Genomic DNA, 19,487 nt, shown 5'->3' on the forward strand with positions numbered 1-19,487 from the left:
CGGCGCTCACTCTTCCATGGCAGCTGATCCCACTTCTGCAGTTTTAGAGGCCTATTTTTGCTCTGCTCCTTGTTGTATTGTTTGAATAAATCTTTGAGCTTGAATACAGTTCGTTATCTCCATTTTTCAATTTTAAAAAACAACTAACAGAATCTTCTGCACGTACTAATTTTTTTTATGTTTTTTTTTATGTTTTTGTAATTGTACATTCTGTTTCCATTATTGCTTTTCTTTACAGAGGGTCTTTTTTCTGATTTTCATTTCAGTAAACCTCAGAGAATAATTATATCCTGTCCAGGTATACGATTCCACACCGTCAGCATAGGATTAATGCTTTCCTTTCAGGTAGAGATTGGAGCTGTGACAGGTAACGTACCACTATCCGCCCTTAAACTGCTTTACAGAACTACGTGCATCATTATGATCTTTAGTGAAAATTTTTTTTCCATTATGGCTAGACAGTGAGTCGCCTAAAAACCAATTTCTGTATTATTTTTAAAGTGATAAGTTTTCTGATAAGAATAAGCTGAGAATGTTCACACAAATGACTTACCAGCGTTTCTTTATAACCTGAGACTTTCAAAACATATCAAGACTTTTCATTTCCAATCTTAAATGCTTTGTATATTGCATGACGAGTATTTGGAGAAAAGTCCTTCATATCGATACGTAGCTCATAATTTCCTGATTCTGTAATTGTGTGGATTTTTTCATTCCCTGTGATATTTATTTCTTATTATTTACAGTATTTTTTCAATCATAAAAACTATAAACGAGATATGTATATTTTATGCTAGGCAATTGAAAGTTATTTGATAAACAAAAAGTAAGAAATCGTTTCTCAAAAAAATTCTTCCAACAACAAACTGAATGTATATCGTCAAAAACATAAAAATGATATTGAAATTTGCCTTACATTGTAACAGTATTTTTAGGGCAAATTGAACCATTTAGTTAAGTAAAGCAGGCATTCTATATTTTATCTTGTCTACATATTTTTTCAGGATTTTTAATTATATTTCCTCCTGATCGTAAATACAAGAATTAAATTATGGAGAGTTCTTTGTTGGTTCTGTATTTTATCTTATCTACATATTTTTCCAGGATTTTTTATTATATTTCCTCCTGATCGTAAATACAAGAATTAAATTATGGAGAGTTCTTTGTTGGTACAATAATTGCAGCTGTTCCTACCATGCAAATAAGAAAAAGCATTTTATTGCTTATATATATATATATATCTATATACAGTGTAAGTTGGTTTTACAAATAAAGTGAAGTTCACAAAATGATGCCTAAAGGACTTTGTGCTAAAGAAACATTGTGATGGAAAAGTGAAAATTTGACAAAAATAGAATTTTTACATGACAAACACTAATTTCTGTTCTATTTTTTGAAAATTAAAAATTTAGAAAATCTCAGGTTTCCAAATCAAAAATTTAATATATTTATTTTAGCAGCAGCACAAAAATAATGCTTCACTTCTTCCTCTTTATGGTACGCATGCGCAGAAATGTTGAAGAATTTCACATGATGTAGATTCCAAAGATAAAATTTTTGGTTGATCGAGGTTTTTCAAATTGAGAAAATCAATGATAAATGCTAAGTGAGGTGAAAGAAACAGTGAATGATTACTTAATAAACACCCGCAATGATTATATTTATATTACATCTACTGTTATTTGAAAGTTGAAATGTGGAAATAAAAAAAATGATAAAATCCTCAATATAGATGATCTGATATTATTATTCCTCACTTTTGCTTGGTCCAGTTCAATGTTAGTCACAAGCTTCGTGCTTAAAATAAAAGACACTTGATGTTGACAATCATGACATTGACGATAACAACTAAGCAATAAATACAAACTTTGTTTTTCTGGTACTTAAATTTTGCAGTTTTCCTTGCTTTACGATGCAATTTATTGTCCAAATTTCGCTTTATTCAAATTTCATATGAATACTATATTAAGTGATAATTTAAAACCGATTTATGTACATGTCCATACAAATTTTTTATATTTTCAATCGTTATATTTACAATGATGACATCTTTATCTAAAAAATATTTCCCCTATACATGGTACATAACATCACATCCGCCGTGTGCACCTAGTCATGATCGGGAAACAAGGGAAAAACTGTCGTCAATTCAATGTATAAATAATGGACTATCAATTGATACATATCGGGTATATTTAAATCTTTCTTCCCTTTATCAGCCACAAATTAAAAGAGCACATATATAACTAGAAAGCAAGTTTTTTCAATACATAGTGTAGACATGAAAATACTATAGTGAAGTATCGACAATAAACGCAAAAATAGTTTGAGTATTTGAGCTTAGGAAACGTGAATTAAATAAAGCTTTATAAAAGTAAAATTAATGATAAATTTATATTTCCATATTTCTCCACCGCTTTAAAATTCTAACGTTAATATTTTTCCAATAGCATGACAAGTTAGTAATTAACTTGTGTTAAGAGAGTCTTGAGAGAATAAATTATTTATTTTAAAGAATACTGTAAATTGATTGCTTGTATATTGTTTTACAATCCCTCTCAAGAATGTTTTACTCATATGGTGTCGCAAACACTTGTCGGCGGAGAACTGCAAACTATGTCCTATACTCGACTCCGCGGGCCATTTAGTAGGAAGATATCTTTTTTGTTCCAGCACATACTGCGACAGGGGACCTCGATTTATGCGGTCTCATCAAAGGGACCGGTCTCTACGTCCAACAGTGAAATTTGCGAATTTATAGATAAACCTTTTTCTATAATATACCGAGCCAAACTTCCAAAATCCGTTCTTGTAGTCATTCCAGTTTCTGAAGAAATTTTCTGATCCATCCTGTCTCCACTGTATAACCTGGAGTAAAAATATGTTTACTTTTTTTCTAAATTGACAGTGTTTTCTTCATTCATATACATAAATCAACACTCATATTAAACGTAAGTATTGCTTAAACAGCATAAACAGTGTTATTTTAATAGTATTGAAAATACACATGTAAATCATAAGTACACTTAATGATGTGCGTAATTTGCTTCAAAATAAACTTTCAAAACAGACATTTTTCTTTTAATTCAAGTAATGATCAATATCAAATCTACAACTTTTGCGTAGTTATAATACCGGTAATTAAAAGTATATATCCTCGAATCACGAATCTTTTTTCAACACAGGGGCAACACAATTTATTGAATCTCCGTACGATAATGAGTATGGCCATTTTTTTTACTGATTTATACAGAGTTAGCGCATGTTTATCTATTGTTCTTTTATTAACAGTGCATGTAGTTGTATATTTGCATTAGTAATTATGTTTTAAAAAGAGATTAATAGACAAACATACGATCATGGTTTTAAAGAGGAATAGCTTCTTCTAACACCCGCACTCTCTGTTGTAACACAAGCGATGTGACACGTTGAAAATTTCTCCACGTGATATCTTTCTTCAGGTAACTCTGTGAATACTAATTTCCGTCACGTGACTTATAGGTAGCTCATTTTAACTAAATAGGACACAGCGCTCAAACATGTTGTCTTGTAAGCCATCGATTTAAAATATCATTTACCTATATTGACGGGCTTATATTGTTCAGTACATTTCAAACCCTTGTAAAAAAGGTGCTTGTGTAACACATGATAAAGACGGGAATATACTGATCTCGAATTTGTAATACATATCTGCGTTATGCATCTAGTCTAATTTAAGACCCATTTTTACGATGATAGCTCCGAATCCCACTGATGGACGTGGAGATCGGTCCTTCAGATGAGACCGTATAAATCGAGGTCCCGTGTCGCAGTAGGTGCTGGCACAAAAATGATTCCTCCCTGCTCAACGGCTTTGAGTGCCAACTTAAGTACAAAATTTGCAGCTCTCCACCGGCAAATGGTGGCGTCTACATATAAGTGAAAAATTCTCTCGAGAGACGTTTAACAACATATAAACAAACAAATCCATGATAGCTCTGCCTCTCTTCTAATGCATACATACTGTTCAATCAAGTACAGGTAAGTGAGAATTATCTGAATTTTTTTTAACAGTAAAGTCAAGCTGGCTATCTCCAAGAATCACACAAGTTCAATAAGTTTAATAAATTTATTTACAAAAAAAAAATAATAATAATAAAGATCTCACACAAACTTACCACACAAAAATTCACACCCTCTTTCTCACTATTAAACAATTAAACAAAGAGAAAAAAAAACAATTGGTAATCAACAATTACCCAATTAACAAATTCATTAATCAGCCAATCACCCCGGGTATCTAATTCAGTTATTAATGCCAAACATGTTCACAGATCATAGATTATCCTCGTCATCATCACGATCATCATCATCAACATCATCCTCATCCTCGATGCAGGAATGAAATCAAAAGTTTGCCTTTTCTTATAAAGCGCTAACTCAAAGTTTCTTGGATAGACTTATCTGTTATCCGTTCACCAACAAATATTTGGATCCACGCACAGCACTCTTCCGGGCCTTAGTCCCTGGAACCTTTCGCCGTCACAATGATCCCCTCAGCTCAGTCTATGTATCAAGCACAGGTCATACCAATATCCATGACGCTACAATGATGCATATTTATAAATCACATGTTTCACTACACATGTTTGGCAATACCACTATATATGTTTGGCTATTCATTCTCAATATAAAAATAATCAAAAAAGTATTAAGTGTAATGGTTACCAGTTAACAAAGTCAAAACAAATTATTGCCAATATGGCGCACCTTACTTTCAACTTCCGGTCATTGACTTCCGCCCAGACATTTAAACCAAAATTTAAATGGACAAAATATTCTACACAAAGTAACAAAACACTTGTCTTTGAAGACAGATTTAATCACAAATTCCATCAAATTTTTATTTGATTTAGACAGAGAAATCACAAAAAATTCATGGGTATTCATAGGCGTGAGTACAAGAAAATAGCGAACATTTAACAATGAAAACTTTAAACGTTATCGATATAATACAACAGCCACTCGAACACTCTCGCTAACCGTCACACCCGAGTGAACAACAGGTAAAATGGTGAGAGCTGGCCAAGTTAAGAAATAAGAACGAAGTTGTACTTAATAATAAATTTGCATAAAATAAAAACTATATACAAAGCAAATAATATAATAATATCATAAGTAATACTTACCACGGACCTGTCTCCGTGCCAGTGTCAAGATAAAGCTTGTATGGCTATTAACATATACTAGCTGCTTAAAAAAACGTGTCTGCAGCTACGTTTCTCTGCCGGGAATGACCAGGCCTCAATTGTTCTGGTCGGCTTAGCTATCTTGCAAGGATTTATGGGTATAAAAAGCATAGGGAAAAAACGCGGGAAATACAAATTAAATATATAAGTGCAATAGTGATTGTTACACACCTCCCCCCTTAATGAAAAAAAAATGGTAACATTTTTTTAACAAACAGCAATCACTACCAACTTGCCCTTACAATTTTGAAATAACTGAACGTATTTACAAAATTCTGAATACAAACCTGACTAATTTCTCCTTAGCTGATTATTGGCGACTAAGGTAATCTGCGCCGACGTTTTGGCTTCCCTTTATAGCTTCTATCCGGAACCGATAAGGTTGTAATTGTAGAGCCCAGCGCATTAACCTCGAGTTCTCTGTTTTGGACTTGTTAAGGTATGTTAATGGCTGATGGTCAGTCTCCAATACAAACTCACGTCCATAAAGATATTGGTGGAACTTCTGAATTCCCCATACTCTTGCTAAGCATTCCTTCTCTATAACAGCGTATGATCTCTCTCTAGGTTGCAGTTTTCTGCTCGCGTAAGCCACTGGAAGCTTCTCTCCATGTTCTTCCTGCAAAAGAACTGCTCCTAGTCCGTCATCTGCAGCATCTGTTCGTAAGATAAATACTTCACTGAAGTCTGGAAGTTTCAGAATTGGTTCTGAGGATAACATCTGTTTCAGTGTATCGAATGAACGTTGCTGAATATCTGTCCAAACTACTTTGTTGGGTTGTCCTTTCTTTGTCAAATCTGACAGTGGGACGGCAATCGCTGAAAAATTTGGTATGAATCTTCTGTAGAATCCTGCCAACCCCAAGAACGATCTAACCTGCTTCTTTGTCATGGGTACTGGAGCATTTCGAATAGCTTCTATCTTGTTTGAATCTGGTTTCAGTCTCTGGTCACCTACTATGTGTCCTAAACAGTCTATCTGATCATATCCTATGAAACACTTAGACGGTCGCGCTGTAAGTCCTGCTTTCCTAAGTCTGGTGAATAACTCTCTCAGTGCCATCAGATGTTCCTCCCAAGTATCTGAGTATACGATGATATCGTCTATGAAGTTGTCAACCCCCACCATGCCGTGTAGAAGTTTCCTCATCAGTCGGCTAAACGTCGCCGGCGCATTCACTAATCCGAATGGCATAGTACGAAATTGATACAAACCAGACGATGTTGAAAAGGCTGTAAGAGCTTTACTATCTTCTTCCATAGGAACTTGCCAGTATCCTTTACTCAAATCCAATTTCGAGACAAACTTCTTCCCTGCCATCTTTGAAAATATGCTCTCTGTGTTCGGCATAGGCTCGGCGTCAAAGACTGTAACAGAGTTTAGTCTACGAAAGTCTATGCAGAATCTGTTTGTTCCGTCCTTTTTCCTAGCTATGACTACTGGTGATGAATATGGTGAGACAGATGGTTCTATTACATTCAACTGTAACATCTTCTCCACTTCTTCCTTTATGACACCCTCGGTATTGAAAGGAATAGGATACTGCTTCACCCGTATTGGATTTGATGATGTCAGTTCAATCTTATGCTTAACTAGTGTAGTCATTCCTGGAACGTCAGTGAGAACATCAGCATACGATTCGCACAGAGATTTCACCGATTCTAGTTTATCAGCTTCCAGTCCTTCATTGAAACATACATCTGACACTGTTTCTGTCTGAGTATCTGTTGGTAACATCATTGAATTCTGCTCATCAAGTGTTCCCTCTTCACTAAAGTCAATAAGTGATATGGCGCAAGTTGTAAGAACTCCACAGTGTATTTCCTCACGAGGAATGTACTGTTTCAACAAATTGGCGTGAAGTGTCTTTACTTTACTTCCCATCTCAACTTTGTAATCCATATCGCCAACTTTCTCTACAACTTTATATGGTCCTCGCCATTGCATCAAGAGTTTATTTGACTTTGTCGGAAGTAGAACAAGTACTTGGTCACCAACTTTCATCCTTCGATCCCTTGTTCTCTTATTTTAATGTTTTCTCTGATGCCTCCTTGCTTTTTACAGTTGTTGATGAGCAATCTTACATGTCTCTTCAAGTTTCTCCTTTAAGTCTAGTATATATTGGTAAGTAGTCTTCACCTCACTGTCTGGTATGTCCTTGGTCCACAGTTCCTTGAGTATCATCATCGGACCACGCACTGATCGACCATAGAGTAGCTCAAAGGGTGAAAATCCAAGGCTCTCTTGAGGTATCTCTCGATAAGCGAAGAGAAGTGCGTTGAGGTACTTATCCCAGTCTCTCGGGCGTTCAGCACACATGCGCTTCAACATCTGCTTTAACGTACCGTTGAATTTTTCAACAAGGCCGTTGCACATCGGGTGATACGGCGTTGTAGTAAGGCGTTTGAGTGATAGCAATCGGCTAACTTCCTTCATAACTTCAGATGTAAACTGCGATCCCTGGTCTGTAAGCATTTCCGATGGAACACCAACTCTGCTGAAAACGTCTACAAGCGCCTCTGCAACTCGTTCTGTTTCGATTCCTTTAAGTGCCACAGCTTCTGGATACCTGGTCGCATAGTCTATGATAGTGAGGATATATCGATTCCCTCTGTCTGTGACTGGCTGAAGCGGACCAACAATATCCACAGCTATGCGTTGAAATGGTTCTGATATCATGGGCATTTGTCCAAGAGGAACTGCAGGTACTCTTCCCTTAGGTATTGTTCGTTGGCATACGTCACACGAACGACAAAATCGCCTGACATCTGCTTGTACTCCTGGCCAAAAGAATTCTGCTAGTATTCTGTCTGTAGTCTTTTTAACACCCAAATGTCCTGCCATAAGACATTCATGAGCCATCTTCATAACCATTGGTCTATACTTCTTTGGAACCATCAACTGTCGATACGTCTTTCCATTTGACACCTTTGGACTACTGAATTCTCTGTAGAGTAATTGCTTCCGTATAAACATCCTGGTTGAACCTCCATCACCGAGCTCCTTTACTGTCCCTTGTTTAGCAATGTCCCAACTCTTGCTTAGCGAATCGTCTTTCGTCTGTTCACTTAATATCTCATCACGTGACACATCTTGAAGAGTTTCAGGAACCCTCAATGGTTTATAAGGCAACTGCTTCTTCTTCAGTTGACTGCGTGTCTCAACAGCAAATGAAGGTTTAGAAGTTTTCATCCAATGAATATCCGGGTTGTCTGGTTTCCGAACACCATCAAAATTCCCAAGAATCAGATCAAACATCGGTGTTTCAAAGCATGAGACTTCGATTGTTCCAGTAAAATATGGTGTGTCAACTTCAACTATCGCAACATCTGCATCTACTACGCTTCCGTCAGCAAGCATGCATTTGTGAGTTTTTCCAGTCAGTTGGTTTGACGTAACCAGACTTTTCCGAATCACCGCACCACGACATCCGGTATCTCTTAACACTGTCACAAGTTTATCGCCAACACATCCTTTCACAACTGGCATCACTCCATCATCAACTGAATTAATGTCACTTTGCGGCTTATGTGCACCAACATGAGAAGAGTCGTGTTCTTTTCCTTGTGAAAAGCGACGTCCATTTTTGTTGAATCCCTGTTGTGGTTTCTGTGGTTTATCAAATTTTTCCTGTGTGTTTGTCTTAATTGCTGATGACTTCCTCGAAGGACAATCAAACTGCTTGTGTCCGTATTTATCACAATTAAAACACTTGATTCCACCACTGGTTTTGGTTCCTTCACTAGAACTTGGAAAAGATCGCAAATTGCTTTCCAAAGGAAACTTTCTTGTCGAAGATTGGTCTTTGGGTAACAGCTGATGAACAAGTTGCTCTCGCCTCAACATACTGATCAGCATATCTGGCCATATATTGAATAGAAGGAGGAATTCGTTCCTTCAAGAATAAGGAAAGTTCTTTGTTACAACACAAAATGAATTGTTCACGTAACATCAAATCTTTGAGTCCTTCATAAGTCTTAACTGTTTTCGATAACTCCATCCATCGTTCCATGTAACTTTCAAGTCTAGTTGAAAACTGAATAAAGGTTTCACTACCATCAGGTTTTGAAGATCTGAATTTCTTTCTGAATGCATCCTCAGTCATGTCAAACCGTTTCATCAGTGCTTTCTTAAGTTCATCAAAGTCCAACGCACTGTCTGGTGGTAATCTAGCGAACACATCCAACGCTTTTCCTTTTAGAAGTGCACTCAAGTGAGCTCCCCAATTTTGTCTTTGCCATTGCTGTGAGATAGCGTATCTTTCAAATCGCTGTATGTACGCGTCGATGTTGTCTTTTGCCTCATCAAACGCTGGTAATTTTGGTCCTCTAACAGGTTGTTGTGTTTCAGTGTGATGTAGCGCAGTTGACTCAAGAACTTTATGTGATCTCTCTGCTGCCATCATTTGAAATCTGTGATCTATTTCCATCTCTTCAATTTTCCTCTTGTGTTCAGCCTCAGCGTTTTGTTCCTTCATGGATTCCAGTTCCAGCTGATATTCACGCTCCTGTTTAGCCATACGTTCTGCACGATCTTTCTCACGTTCGTCTCTAAGTCTTGCCTGTTCATTGTTCACAAACTGTTGAAGTTCTGCATCCTTGAGTCCCATTTGCGTCCCAACTTCCAAGAGTTCCTTCATCTCCTTGATGGTTGTCATCGTGCCTATAAGTACTGAGCCGCCTTACCAAAGACTTTAATGATTCAAGGATAATATTCTTTTTAATTAACAAATATGTCTCACGTCACCTTACCTTTAACCTATGAAAGGGAGCACCATACTTTCACTTACCTCTGTGTAACTATACAGGAATCCCAAGAGTAACTACTACAACTAACCTAACGTATTTACAACTACTTGGCAAACCTACACCTACTTAGTGAAAATGTGTAATTTGGAGAGGGTCAGCAATCCCACCGCTGCCACCAAATGTCACGTGGTCAAGCTGGCTATCTCCAAGAATCACACAAGTTCAATAAGTTTAATAAATTTATTTACAAAAAAAAAATAATAATAATAACAAAGATCTCACACAAACTTACCACACACAAATTCACACCCTCTTTCTCACTATTAAACAATTAAACAAAGAAAAAAACAACAATTGGTAATCAACAATTACCCAATTAACAAATTCATTAATCAGCCAATCACCCCGGGTATCTAATTCAGTTATTAATGCCAAACATGTTCACAGATCATAGATTATCCTCGTCATCATCACGATCATCATCATCAACATCATCCTCATCCTCGATGCAGGAATGAAATCAAAAGTTTGCCTTTTCTTATAAAGCGCTAACTCAAAGTTTCTTGGATAGACTTATCTGTTATCCGTTCACCAACAAATATTTGGATCCACGCACAGCACTCTTCCGGGCCTTAGTCCCTGGAACCTTTCGCCGTCACAATGATCCCCTCAGCTCAGTCTATGTATCAAGCACAGGTCATACCAATATCCATGACGCTACAATGATGCATATTTATAAATCACATGTTTCACTACACATGTTTGGCAATACCACTATATATGTTTGGCTATTCATTCTCAATATAAAAATAATCAAAAAAGTATTAAGTGTAATGGTTACCAGTTAACAAAGTCAAAACAAATTATTGCCAATATGGCGCACCTTACTTTCAACTTCCGGTCATTGACTTCCGCCCAGACATTTAAACCAAAATTTAAATGGACAAAATATTCTACACAAAGTAACAAAACTGAGTACAAGAAAATAGCGAACATTTAACAATGAAAACTTTAAACGTTATCGATATAATACAACAGCCACTCGAACACTCTCGCTAACCGTCACACCTGAGTGAACAACAGGTAAAATGGTGAGAGCTGGCCAAGTTCAGAAATAAGAACGAAATTGCCCTCAATAATAAATTTGTCTTTAAAATAAAAACTATATACAAAGCAAATAATATAATAATATCATAAGTAATACTTACCACGGACCTGTCTCCGTGCCAGTGTCAAGATAAAGCTTGTATGGCTATTAACATATACTAGCTGCTTAAAAAAACGTGTCTGCAGCTACGTTTCTCTGCCGGGAATGACCAGGCCTCAATTGTTCTGGTCGGCTAAGCTATTTTGCAAGGACTTATGGGAATAGTATGCATAGGGACAAAACGCGGGAAATACAAATCATATACGCAAGTGCAATAGTGATTGTTACATATTTCAAGGACTTTCTTCCAAATTAGATTGGATTTCTGACATTTATCTTACGATATGGTATATTGTATGCTTCTTTGTAACAAATAGTTCAATTTTGATTGTTCAACTTAAATGTTTTGTATTTTCTCATGAACCGATATCCAAGGATTAGATTAGAAAGTTAGAGAGTAAATACTAGACAGTATAATTAACGTTGTCAATTTTAAGTTGAGTTGATTCCAATTCTTTGGAATTTTCAGGAGTTAAAGAATTGTAAAAGATTAAAAAACAATACATGTACAAATATATAAATAAATCATAAATGATTATCTCAAAATTTTACGTTGTAAAAAAGTGGAAGCATTAATTATATTAAAAGAAAACGCATCTGCATGTATTAGTGTTTTAAAAACTAAATAGACGCGTTAATTACCGTCCATCCTCCCCCGTCTCTCTTTTGATCACAGTAAACCTTGATTCCAGTTCCTTTATTTGGGTAGATTGTGTACACCTTACTTTCTCTGTGACCTTTTAACAATAAGTCCTGGCAGTCTCTATAAACCATTTCTACAAATGTATGCGAGGGGAAAAGTGAACAATAAAGATTTGTAAAACAAACTTGAAATTAATTTCTAGTGAAAGAAAAACAATTACCTCGGTGGCTCCGACAATTCTGTAGTAGCCTGTGCGTTGATGTCAATTCCTTTTTTTTAATTCTCTTATAGCTTCTTTTATAGCCAGACCCGTTTCATTTTCAACCCTTTCTTCTTTGTTACAATAAGCTTTCTGAAGCTCAACGTGTTGTAGGGCAAGGCCCAGAAGTGTACAAAACGAATTCAGTGCCGTCATACATTGATTTGTTTGTTTAGTTTTAAACTTATCTTTCATAGCCTCGATTATACTCGGCACCAGCAAAAAATGCAAATAGGATGAGTTTCATTTTCTGTAAAGTAAAGAAATGTTAAAAACGATCCAATTCTTGTCACAGTGTCTTAGCGTTAAATGTTTTATTATACACTTACATGTATTCTCAAATATAGTTTATATGACTCAGTGTTACAATTATCTTTTAATACTTTAAATTGAGAATAATCACATAGTGTGGATTTGCATGTATAATACAATGCACATCATAAAAGAGCTATGTGGATAACGCATGATAAGAATTTCCATGTGAAAATATAGTATTACAGAAATAAAAATTAACTACTGTTTCATTAATTGTTTAAAACGTATACTCTTTTATTTTTATAATGACCATTGCATTTTCGTAACAATTTGAATTTTAATCTTATTCTGTATAATTATACATGTAATTCAACGTAAGATATTTCTGTTAAAAACATTAATTTTTATATTTAGAGAGGGGTTAGTATATTTTTTTGTATTTTTCCTTAAACTGATTAAGGATAAGAGGATATCTATATTGTGTGATTTGATATTGGCTTTATCCAACGAGTTGAAATGGTGTATTTATTCGCGAGGCTTGTTTTACATGTATTTATCTCATACAACTTTCGTTTTAACAAAACTTTAAGACTTCCCCTTTGAATCTACATGAATGATTTCTAATTCGAATTGATGACATATAACATGATGACGTAGACTGTTGATGTTGACATGTCTCGGTAGAAAGTAGATCATGTTCAAAATCTAGAAATTTTGCTATCTGCGTCTTTGAAAACATTTTGTGACAATTCCTGGAGCTTACATCAACCGAACTTCTCACTGAAAGTTGTTTAAGGCTTAATGGTAGTCAATACAGGTACCTTGATAAAAGAAGGCACTTCTTTTACATATAAAAGTCTCTTTCTTGCTTTTATTGACATTTTATATCTTTATCATTCATTTTATAAGGGCAAAAAATATTTACAAATGAAGTTTCAATGAAATACAATCTCGAAAAGAGGGATCATGTCAAAACCAGAAGTGCTATTGATAAAGCATCTACCCGTGGATAATACATAGGTTTATCTAACGGGTTGTATCATCCAAACGGAGGAGATAAATTATATTGAACATATAATGACCGATTTTAATGTCTTGTAAAGTTTTTAAACTTACACAATGCAAATTGATATAATTCTATCATAGGAATGGCTTTTTTATTGATCATCAATAATAAATCAATTTAATAATCTCTTACTTGTCCCAAGATTTCATGGTTTAAGCTATGTAGCAGATAATGTACGTTTATACTTACTTTTGAATAAAACGTATATTTCCTACATGTAGCCAATATGAGCGTGCACCATGTGTATGATACATATATATGTGTGACATTTTAAAAAATCACGCTAACTGATAATTATTAATTTTACAAGTTTTTTACTTTAAAAAGTTTTGTTGTGAAGAGGGAAAAATCTATATTTTTTCCCAATTACTCCAGATTTTCTTTTTTTTTTTTTTTTTTTTTTTTTTTTTTTTTTAATTACTAAAAAAGAAAAATAGGTGAAACACATGTTTAATATATATTAGCATATTTAAAAGATACAAGTCTTTGAATCACAACTGCAGAAGAAAGTGCGAGAAAATAAATGATTTTATTCATGGGTAAATAAGCTAGCTTAAAAAAATAATTGATGCTATTCAATCATATCGAACATACAGAAACAACAATCTAGCACCACTGAGACTGAAACCAGTGGATTGAAGAGGCGATTTCTAGCTACATATAATGTAGACACGTTCCCAAAATTTCGAAATTAAACGAGAGCTTGGCGGAATTGCGGACCTCTCTAGACTTTGCATGAAAATTATTGTTCTTTTTATTATCAGGCATATTACATTAATTATATATTCACTTTAATATATTGATAGTTACCTTGATATATTTTCTTCATACATGTTAAAGACAGATGATAAAAACATTTTTTTCTTTGGAGGAGACTTGATATTATGTCTCAAGTTTAGAAAAGTGGATAATTCTTAGAATTTTTTTTTCTCCAAAAAACTGGAAAATGAAATAAACTTGGAAAATATTAGTAATATTTCAATGAAATTACAAATATGGATAAAACACACTCAGTAGAAGTTTACAGATGAAAAATTATTTTAGAAGAATATGTTATAATGGTGTTAAAAGTGTAATAAAATTTAGAAAAGTATACCAAGCCAGGTGAATTTTATCAGAAAAAGCAAAATGGTAAAAATTAGCCTATATGATATTGATGAATTTTTGTCATTTTTTTTTCTTCCTAAAAATCGCCTTGGTTGGTATATTTTTCTAAGGTTCATATTGCACTTTTAGCACCAAGATAACATATTCTGATCTTTGTTTTCACCTGTAAACTTTTACTTAGTGTGATTTGTCTATTTTTGTTTTTTTTTATTGAAATATTACTAATATTTTCCAAGTCTATTTCATTTCCCAGTTCTTAGGATGAAAATTCTAAGACTTATCCACTTTTCTAAACTTGTGACTTTTTACTAAGTCTCTTCCAAAGAAAAAAACTGTTTGTATCACTTGTCCTTAATTGATGTTCTTCAGTAGTTATCCTGCATGTTATAAAATATTTTTGAGAGGCTTTGTAAAATAAATGTTAAAGTTTACAAATATTTGTTATCTTTTAACTATAGCATGATGTTTGACATGGTTTTGTTATGGTCCTTTGTAAGGTGAAAGCAGATCTAATTTGAAGTTCATATAACCTGTCACAATGTCATGTTTTAACGAATTTGTTCATATCAATTTCAAAACCTTTGTTTAATACTTAATTTTTGTAATTCTTTGAAAATTTTCTTTTCTTATACGTTGTATTGGGCATATAACTAAGTGTATAGTTGTTACTAGAAAAGTGCGCCTGAGAAATGGCAGTATTCTTTGAGTACGGATACCCGATAGAGCAATTTAAAAAAAACAATCACTCTAAATAGAAAAAAAAATATTTTTAATAAGATACATGATTAAGAAATTAAACAAATAAAGTGCTATCAAAAACAAAATCTCGTAACACATCAAACTAGATAATATAACAATTTTTATACTATACTTGCAATTGTTTGTTTATGTGTAAATTCAAAGTCAATAATAAATGTAGAATACAGACCCCCTTCTTTGTGATGAATTTTCATACCAAGCATTTGCAAAGACAAGAAATAAAATATATACATAAAAAATCTTCCATTTTGTAAATTTGCAAATGCAAATATTAATATTTTAAGCATCGAAAATATGACTTGCATATTTCTTTCACATGTAACCTTGACAATTCTTTGTACATTGTACATTGAGGGCAAAATTTTAAGCTAGTCGAAGAGTTTGTGATTGATACAGTCTCTTTCTTTGTCTCGGCTCTGGTCCTGGAATTATGAATATCTATGGGAAGATACTTTTCTGGGGTATTCCTGTCAGTTTCTATTTAAGTCCCCTCCATATCCGCAACGTCGTTATCATTTATAAGCAAAGGTAAACCACTGGTTTCGGCCGCATTTTGAAGCACGAATGTGTTTGATTTCTGTTCAGTTGAATCCCTATCATTATCTGAATTTTCATTAACTTCAGGGTCGTCCATTTCATTATTTTTTGTGGACGATCTCCTCTTTCTCTTAAGGTAATAAAAGAATACAACAATAGACACTATGCATATGATAAAAAAGAAAATTGCTATGGTATAAGTTGTTTCTGGGGTACTTTCTGAGACATGTTCTTCCATATTCCCACTATTAAAGGTGACATTTTCAGGCGTGGATATATGAGATGATTGAGTACTCATTGGTTCATTTGGAGGACCTTCATTCTCTGTATCTTCTCCCCCAGGGTAATTTAGCCTAGGCATTTTGGGGAAATTATCTGTAAAAGACATTTTTATTCTTAATTAAATAAATCTTGTTCATATGAAATAGGATTTGAAACTATTAGTATTTCAGTCATTTGATGTAAGGAATTAACAACTGAGAAAAAAAATTGTTTCGAATTCGGTGACAGTTTGAAGGATACTGATTCAGAATACTGTGTGGCTATATAAAACAACTACATTGTATAGCCAGAAGATAAAGAAAATGTATAATTTTTTATTTCTTTAATCAAACAGTAACAAAGTTATCTTATATTCTTTTCCCCAATATGTTTACATTCATTTTATGAGCTTTTTGAGTCATATCGTTAAAAATAGCTTTCTGACCTGTTTCTAAAAAAACATTTGGAAAGTCCCTAGGCCTGTTCTTAAATATAAAAAAAATTCAATCACTCTTTTTAAATCAGTGTTTCATATCTGTATTTATTAAAAATTTACCGATTTATTTACTATAATTTTGTTATTACATAAATAGCAATAAATTATTATTTTTTTCATATTGAAAACAAAATTAAAAATTTGTCAATTTGCATGAAAAAAATTAAGTAAAAGTAGACACATTTTTGTTATTGTTTGAAATATTTAAATCATAATATTTTTAGAAAAACTTTGATTAATTCTTTAAAACATTAAGGACTTAAATGTATATCAAATAAACATACTTACTTTATAGGAATACTAATCACTACGGCTCGTTCTTTGAGTCTTTGAATAATGTCACAAGATTCCTTTTATTTGACCTATATTGGTATAGTTATGGTAAAGCAAAAGAGACATAAATCGATAGTTCCACCTTTTTTAATCTCGACAGAAATTGGTAGAATTTCACTTAAAAAAATTAATTTTTGTCCCTTTCTTTGTTACTTCTTCTATGAAAACTTAAATTAAATTCCTTCAAACATTATGCATGGGTAAAATTAAAAAGAAAAACGATGTCATATTTCTCTCTCGAAATAAAATAATTATTATTCAGCTTTTCTTTTCGCACTTTTAACAAAATGTATAACACCACATGATATTAGTAGGAAAAAATGTTTTGTAATATTTTGTAAATTATACAGTTGTCGAGATTCATGACCAATTGAGAGAATACCTGAGTCGAAATACTAAATTGTAAATTATGTAGCATTAATAAATTCTTAAAACCCTACTGAACGATTAGAATGTGATTTTTTTCATTATGGGTACGTTCCATGTCGATAAACAAGAATCTCAGCAATAGACATAAAACAACAATGAAACATCATTCGATCAACATCCAGAATAGTATTTTACATTAATTTGTTCATGTATTTCATGTACTTTGCTTAATTCATGAATCCCAACAACTGGTAAATTATTCACGTCGAATGAATTACTTTTGTTTCATGAAGAAAGAAAAAAAGATTTTAAATTGTCTCCTATTTTTTTCAGACGGTCATAATGTCTTTGTATTACCACTTAAAGCAGTTAATTGTTATTCTTTGAATATTCTTACAGGTCAAAGGTTAACTTTAATGTTGTTACCCAATGGTATTGCTACTGAATCATTTTCCATCTACTTATTTATCCTCTTTGTCAATGTTTTTGAACCATATTATTGATTTTGCGATTGATTCCTTTTATCAAAATATTCCCAAAAATTTAAATTTTGATAATGTCATTTGAGAGAGAAATGCGACTGATGAGTTAAAGCCGCTTAGTCCGATTCTAATCGCGAAAAAAATATATTCGTTTTTCTTCTTGAAAAATAATTGTCAATAAATTGTTTCAACTTTTGTCAAATTATATCCCCAAAGTATTTTTCTTTTAAAAGATATCAAAATTCAAAAGTTAAAAAAATAGTTTTTGTTAGGTCACACAAAAAATAAACCTTTGTTGATATCGTATGAAATCACCTTCGAAAAATTAAAGTTATCGATTAGGCCTATATCTCATGAAGAACAAACCCGATCAATTTTTTTTTTACACCAAAGTACTAATACCTGTACACGGACGATATTTTAGCCTTTGTTACGAAAATTCCTTTAAAAAGTATCTGATTTTCCTTTATTCTTAAATATGCATAATGATATAAAATTACTATGGACTATATTCAATTAATGTCTTGATTATATTATGACCTACATGTAGGCTTCTACTAATAGAAAAAAATACTCGGGTTTGAATTATCCTCATAATTAGATATAACCGATAGATATATTTTTCAAAAGTGAATTCACACAACAGATCTTAACTTCCTGTCAGGAAATTTTGTTTGTCAATAAGGTTTTTGATCTATGTTTTCCATGTAAGGATTGTTGTAATAAACTATTAAATAAATCTCATCATTTATTTTCATATATTATCAATATAATGACGTACTTTAATTGTGTAAGATAAAATGTGCCTGTTTCGGATTAAGCGACTTTAAAAAGATTTATTTTCTCGCAACTGAAGTATTATATAGAAAATGTATCGTCATTGCTTTCCATACGTACACTAGTACTTTATTATCCTTGAACATATTTCTTGGCGAACATGCTTATTATTAGCTGGTTCTAATTTTAAAAACGGTATTTCCAATGATATATATTTTAAGACATGTGTAACATTGGATAAATTAACTTCCGAATAAGATTTAAAAGTACGGAAAAAAAACCGAGATTTCAGAAGAAGAAAAAAAACTTTGGAATCTATATCGTTTTTTCGTACATTTTAACCTTAACTGGAAGTTGGTGGTTCCCATGTGAAGTCTTAAAATGTGTTGAAATGGTTTTCAAGGAATGGATAATAAAGAGGCTCGACAAAAGATGTCAGTGATGATTCATTAAAAAAGTATTTCGGAGTTTAAAGTAAGTAAATGACAAAGATAAATTAATAAAATACGATTTTGAAGTTCGGATGTCTGAAATTGAGTTTGCTACTTTGAGATTTTAAGTAGAATGTCTGTGCATTTTAAGCATAAATAATGCTGATGAGGAGTCATTTGTTATAATTTCATGTGCAGTATAAAATCTTTGAGGAAAAATCACAAATACCAAACCTTGGATATGTATATACAAATACAAATATTTATTGGCACAAACACAATTACAATAATTGGCAAAGGCACATCATCAATTGTTCATTATATATAAACAATAATCTGGTATAAAATGTAAGGCTATACATAATCATAGATAAATTGTACATCATTTGTAAAATAATTATGTTATGCAGTCATTTCTAGATGTAATACATTTTTTAATAAATGAGTTTGTTATTTTCAGTACTTCTGGACAATGGCTATTAAAGCAAAGTTTAACTTTTTGAGTATTAGACATATTTAATATTTTAT

The 19,487-nt window shown here is 33.0% G+C and overlaps 1 protein-coding gene and 1 long non-coding RNA gene across 2 annotated transcripts; both read right to left on the reverse strand.

Annotated features, from left to right (window-relative positions):
- Window positions 1-7,287: 7,287 nt before the first annotated feature.
- On the reverse strand, window positions 7,288-9,886 carry LOC134249517 (uncharacterized). Its single transcript, XM_062731857.1, has 2 exons — window positions 9,225-9,886; window positions 7,288-9,124 (listed from the first exon to the last, which is right to left on the reverse strand). The coding sequence occupies exons 1-2, from the start codon at window positions 9,884-9,886 to the stop codon at window positions 7,288-7,290; spliced, it is 2,499 nt and encodes an 832-aa protein (XP_062587841.1).
- Window positions 9,887-10,203: 317 nt separating this feature from the next.
- Window positions 10,204-11,393, reverse strand: LOC134249516 (uncharacterized). Its single transcript, XR_009988301.1, has 2 exons — window positions 11,186-11,393; window positions 10,204-10,694 (listed from the first exon to the last, which is right to left on the reverse strand). It is a non-coding gene; the product is annotated as an uncharacterized LOC134249516 (long non-coding RNA).
- Window positions 11,394-19,487: the final 8,094 nt, after the last annotated feature.

This window comes from Saccostrea cucullata, unplaced genomic scaffold (genome assembly GCF_032062105.1).
Source record: "Saccostrea cucullata isolate Sc308-1 unplaced genomic scaffold, CSIRO_AGI_Scuc_v1 ctg1044, whole genome shotgun sequence".
Lineage (NCBI taxonomy): Eukaryota > Metazoa > Mollusca > Bivalvia > Ostreida > Ostreidae > Saccostrea > Saccostrea cuccullata.

What these genes read in the sequence shown, in the direction of transcription:
- LOC134249517 (XM_062731857.1), bottom strand. Translation starts at nt 9,886, where the DNA reads ATGACAACCATCAAGGAGATGAAGGAACTCTTGGAAGTTGGGACGCAA. An exon ending in TACATGGAACGATGGATGGA is followed by an intron (nt 9,125 to 9,224) that starts GTTATCGAAAAC and finishes TTATTCTTGAAG; the next exon opens with GAACGAATTCCTCCTTCTAT.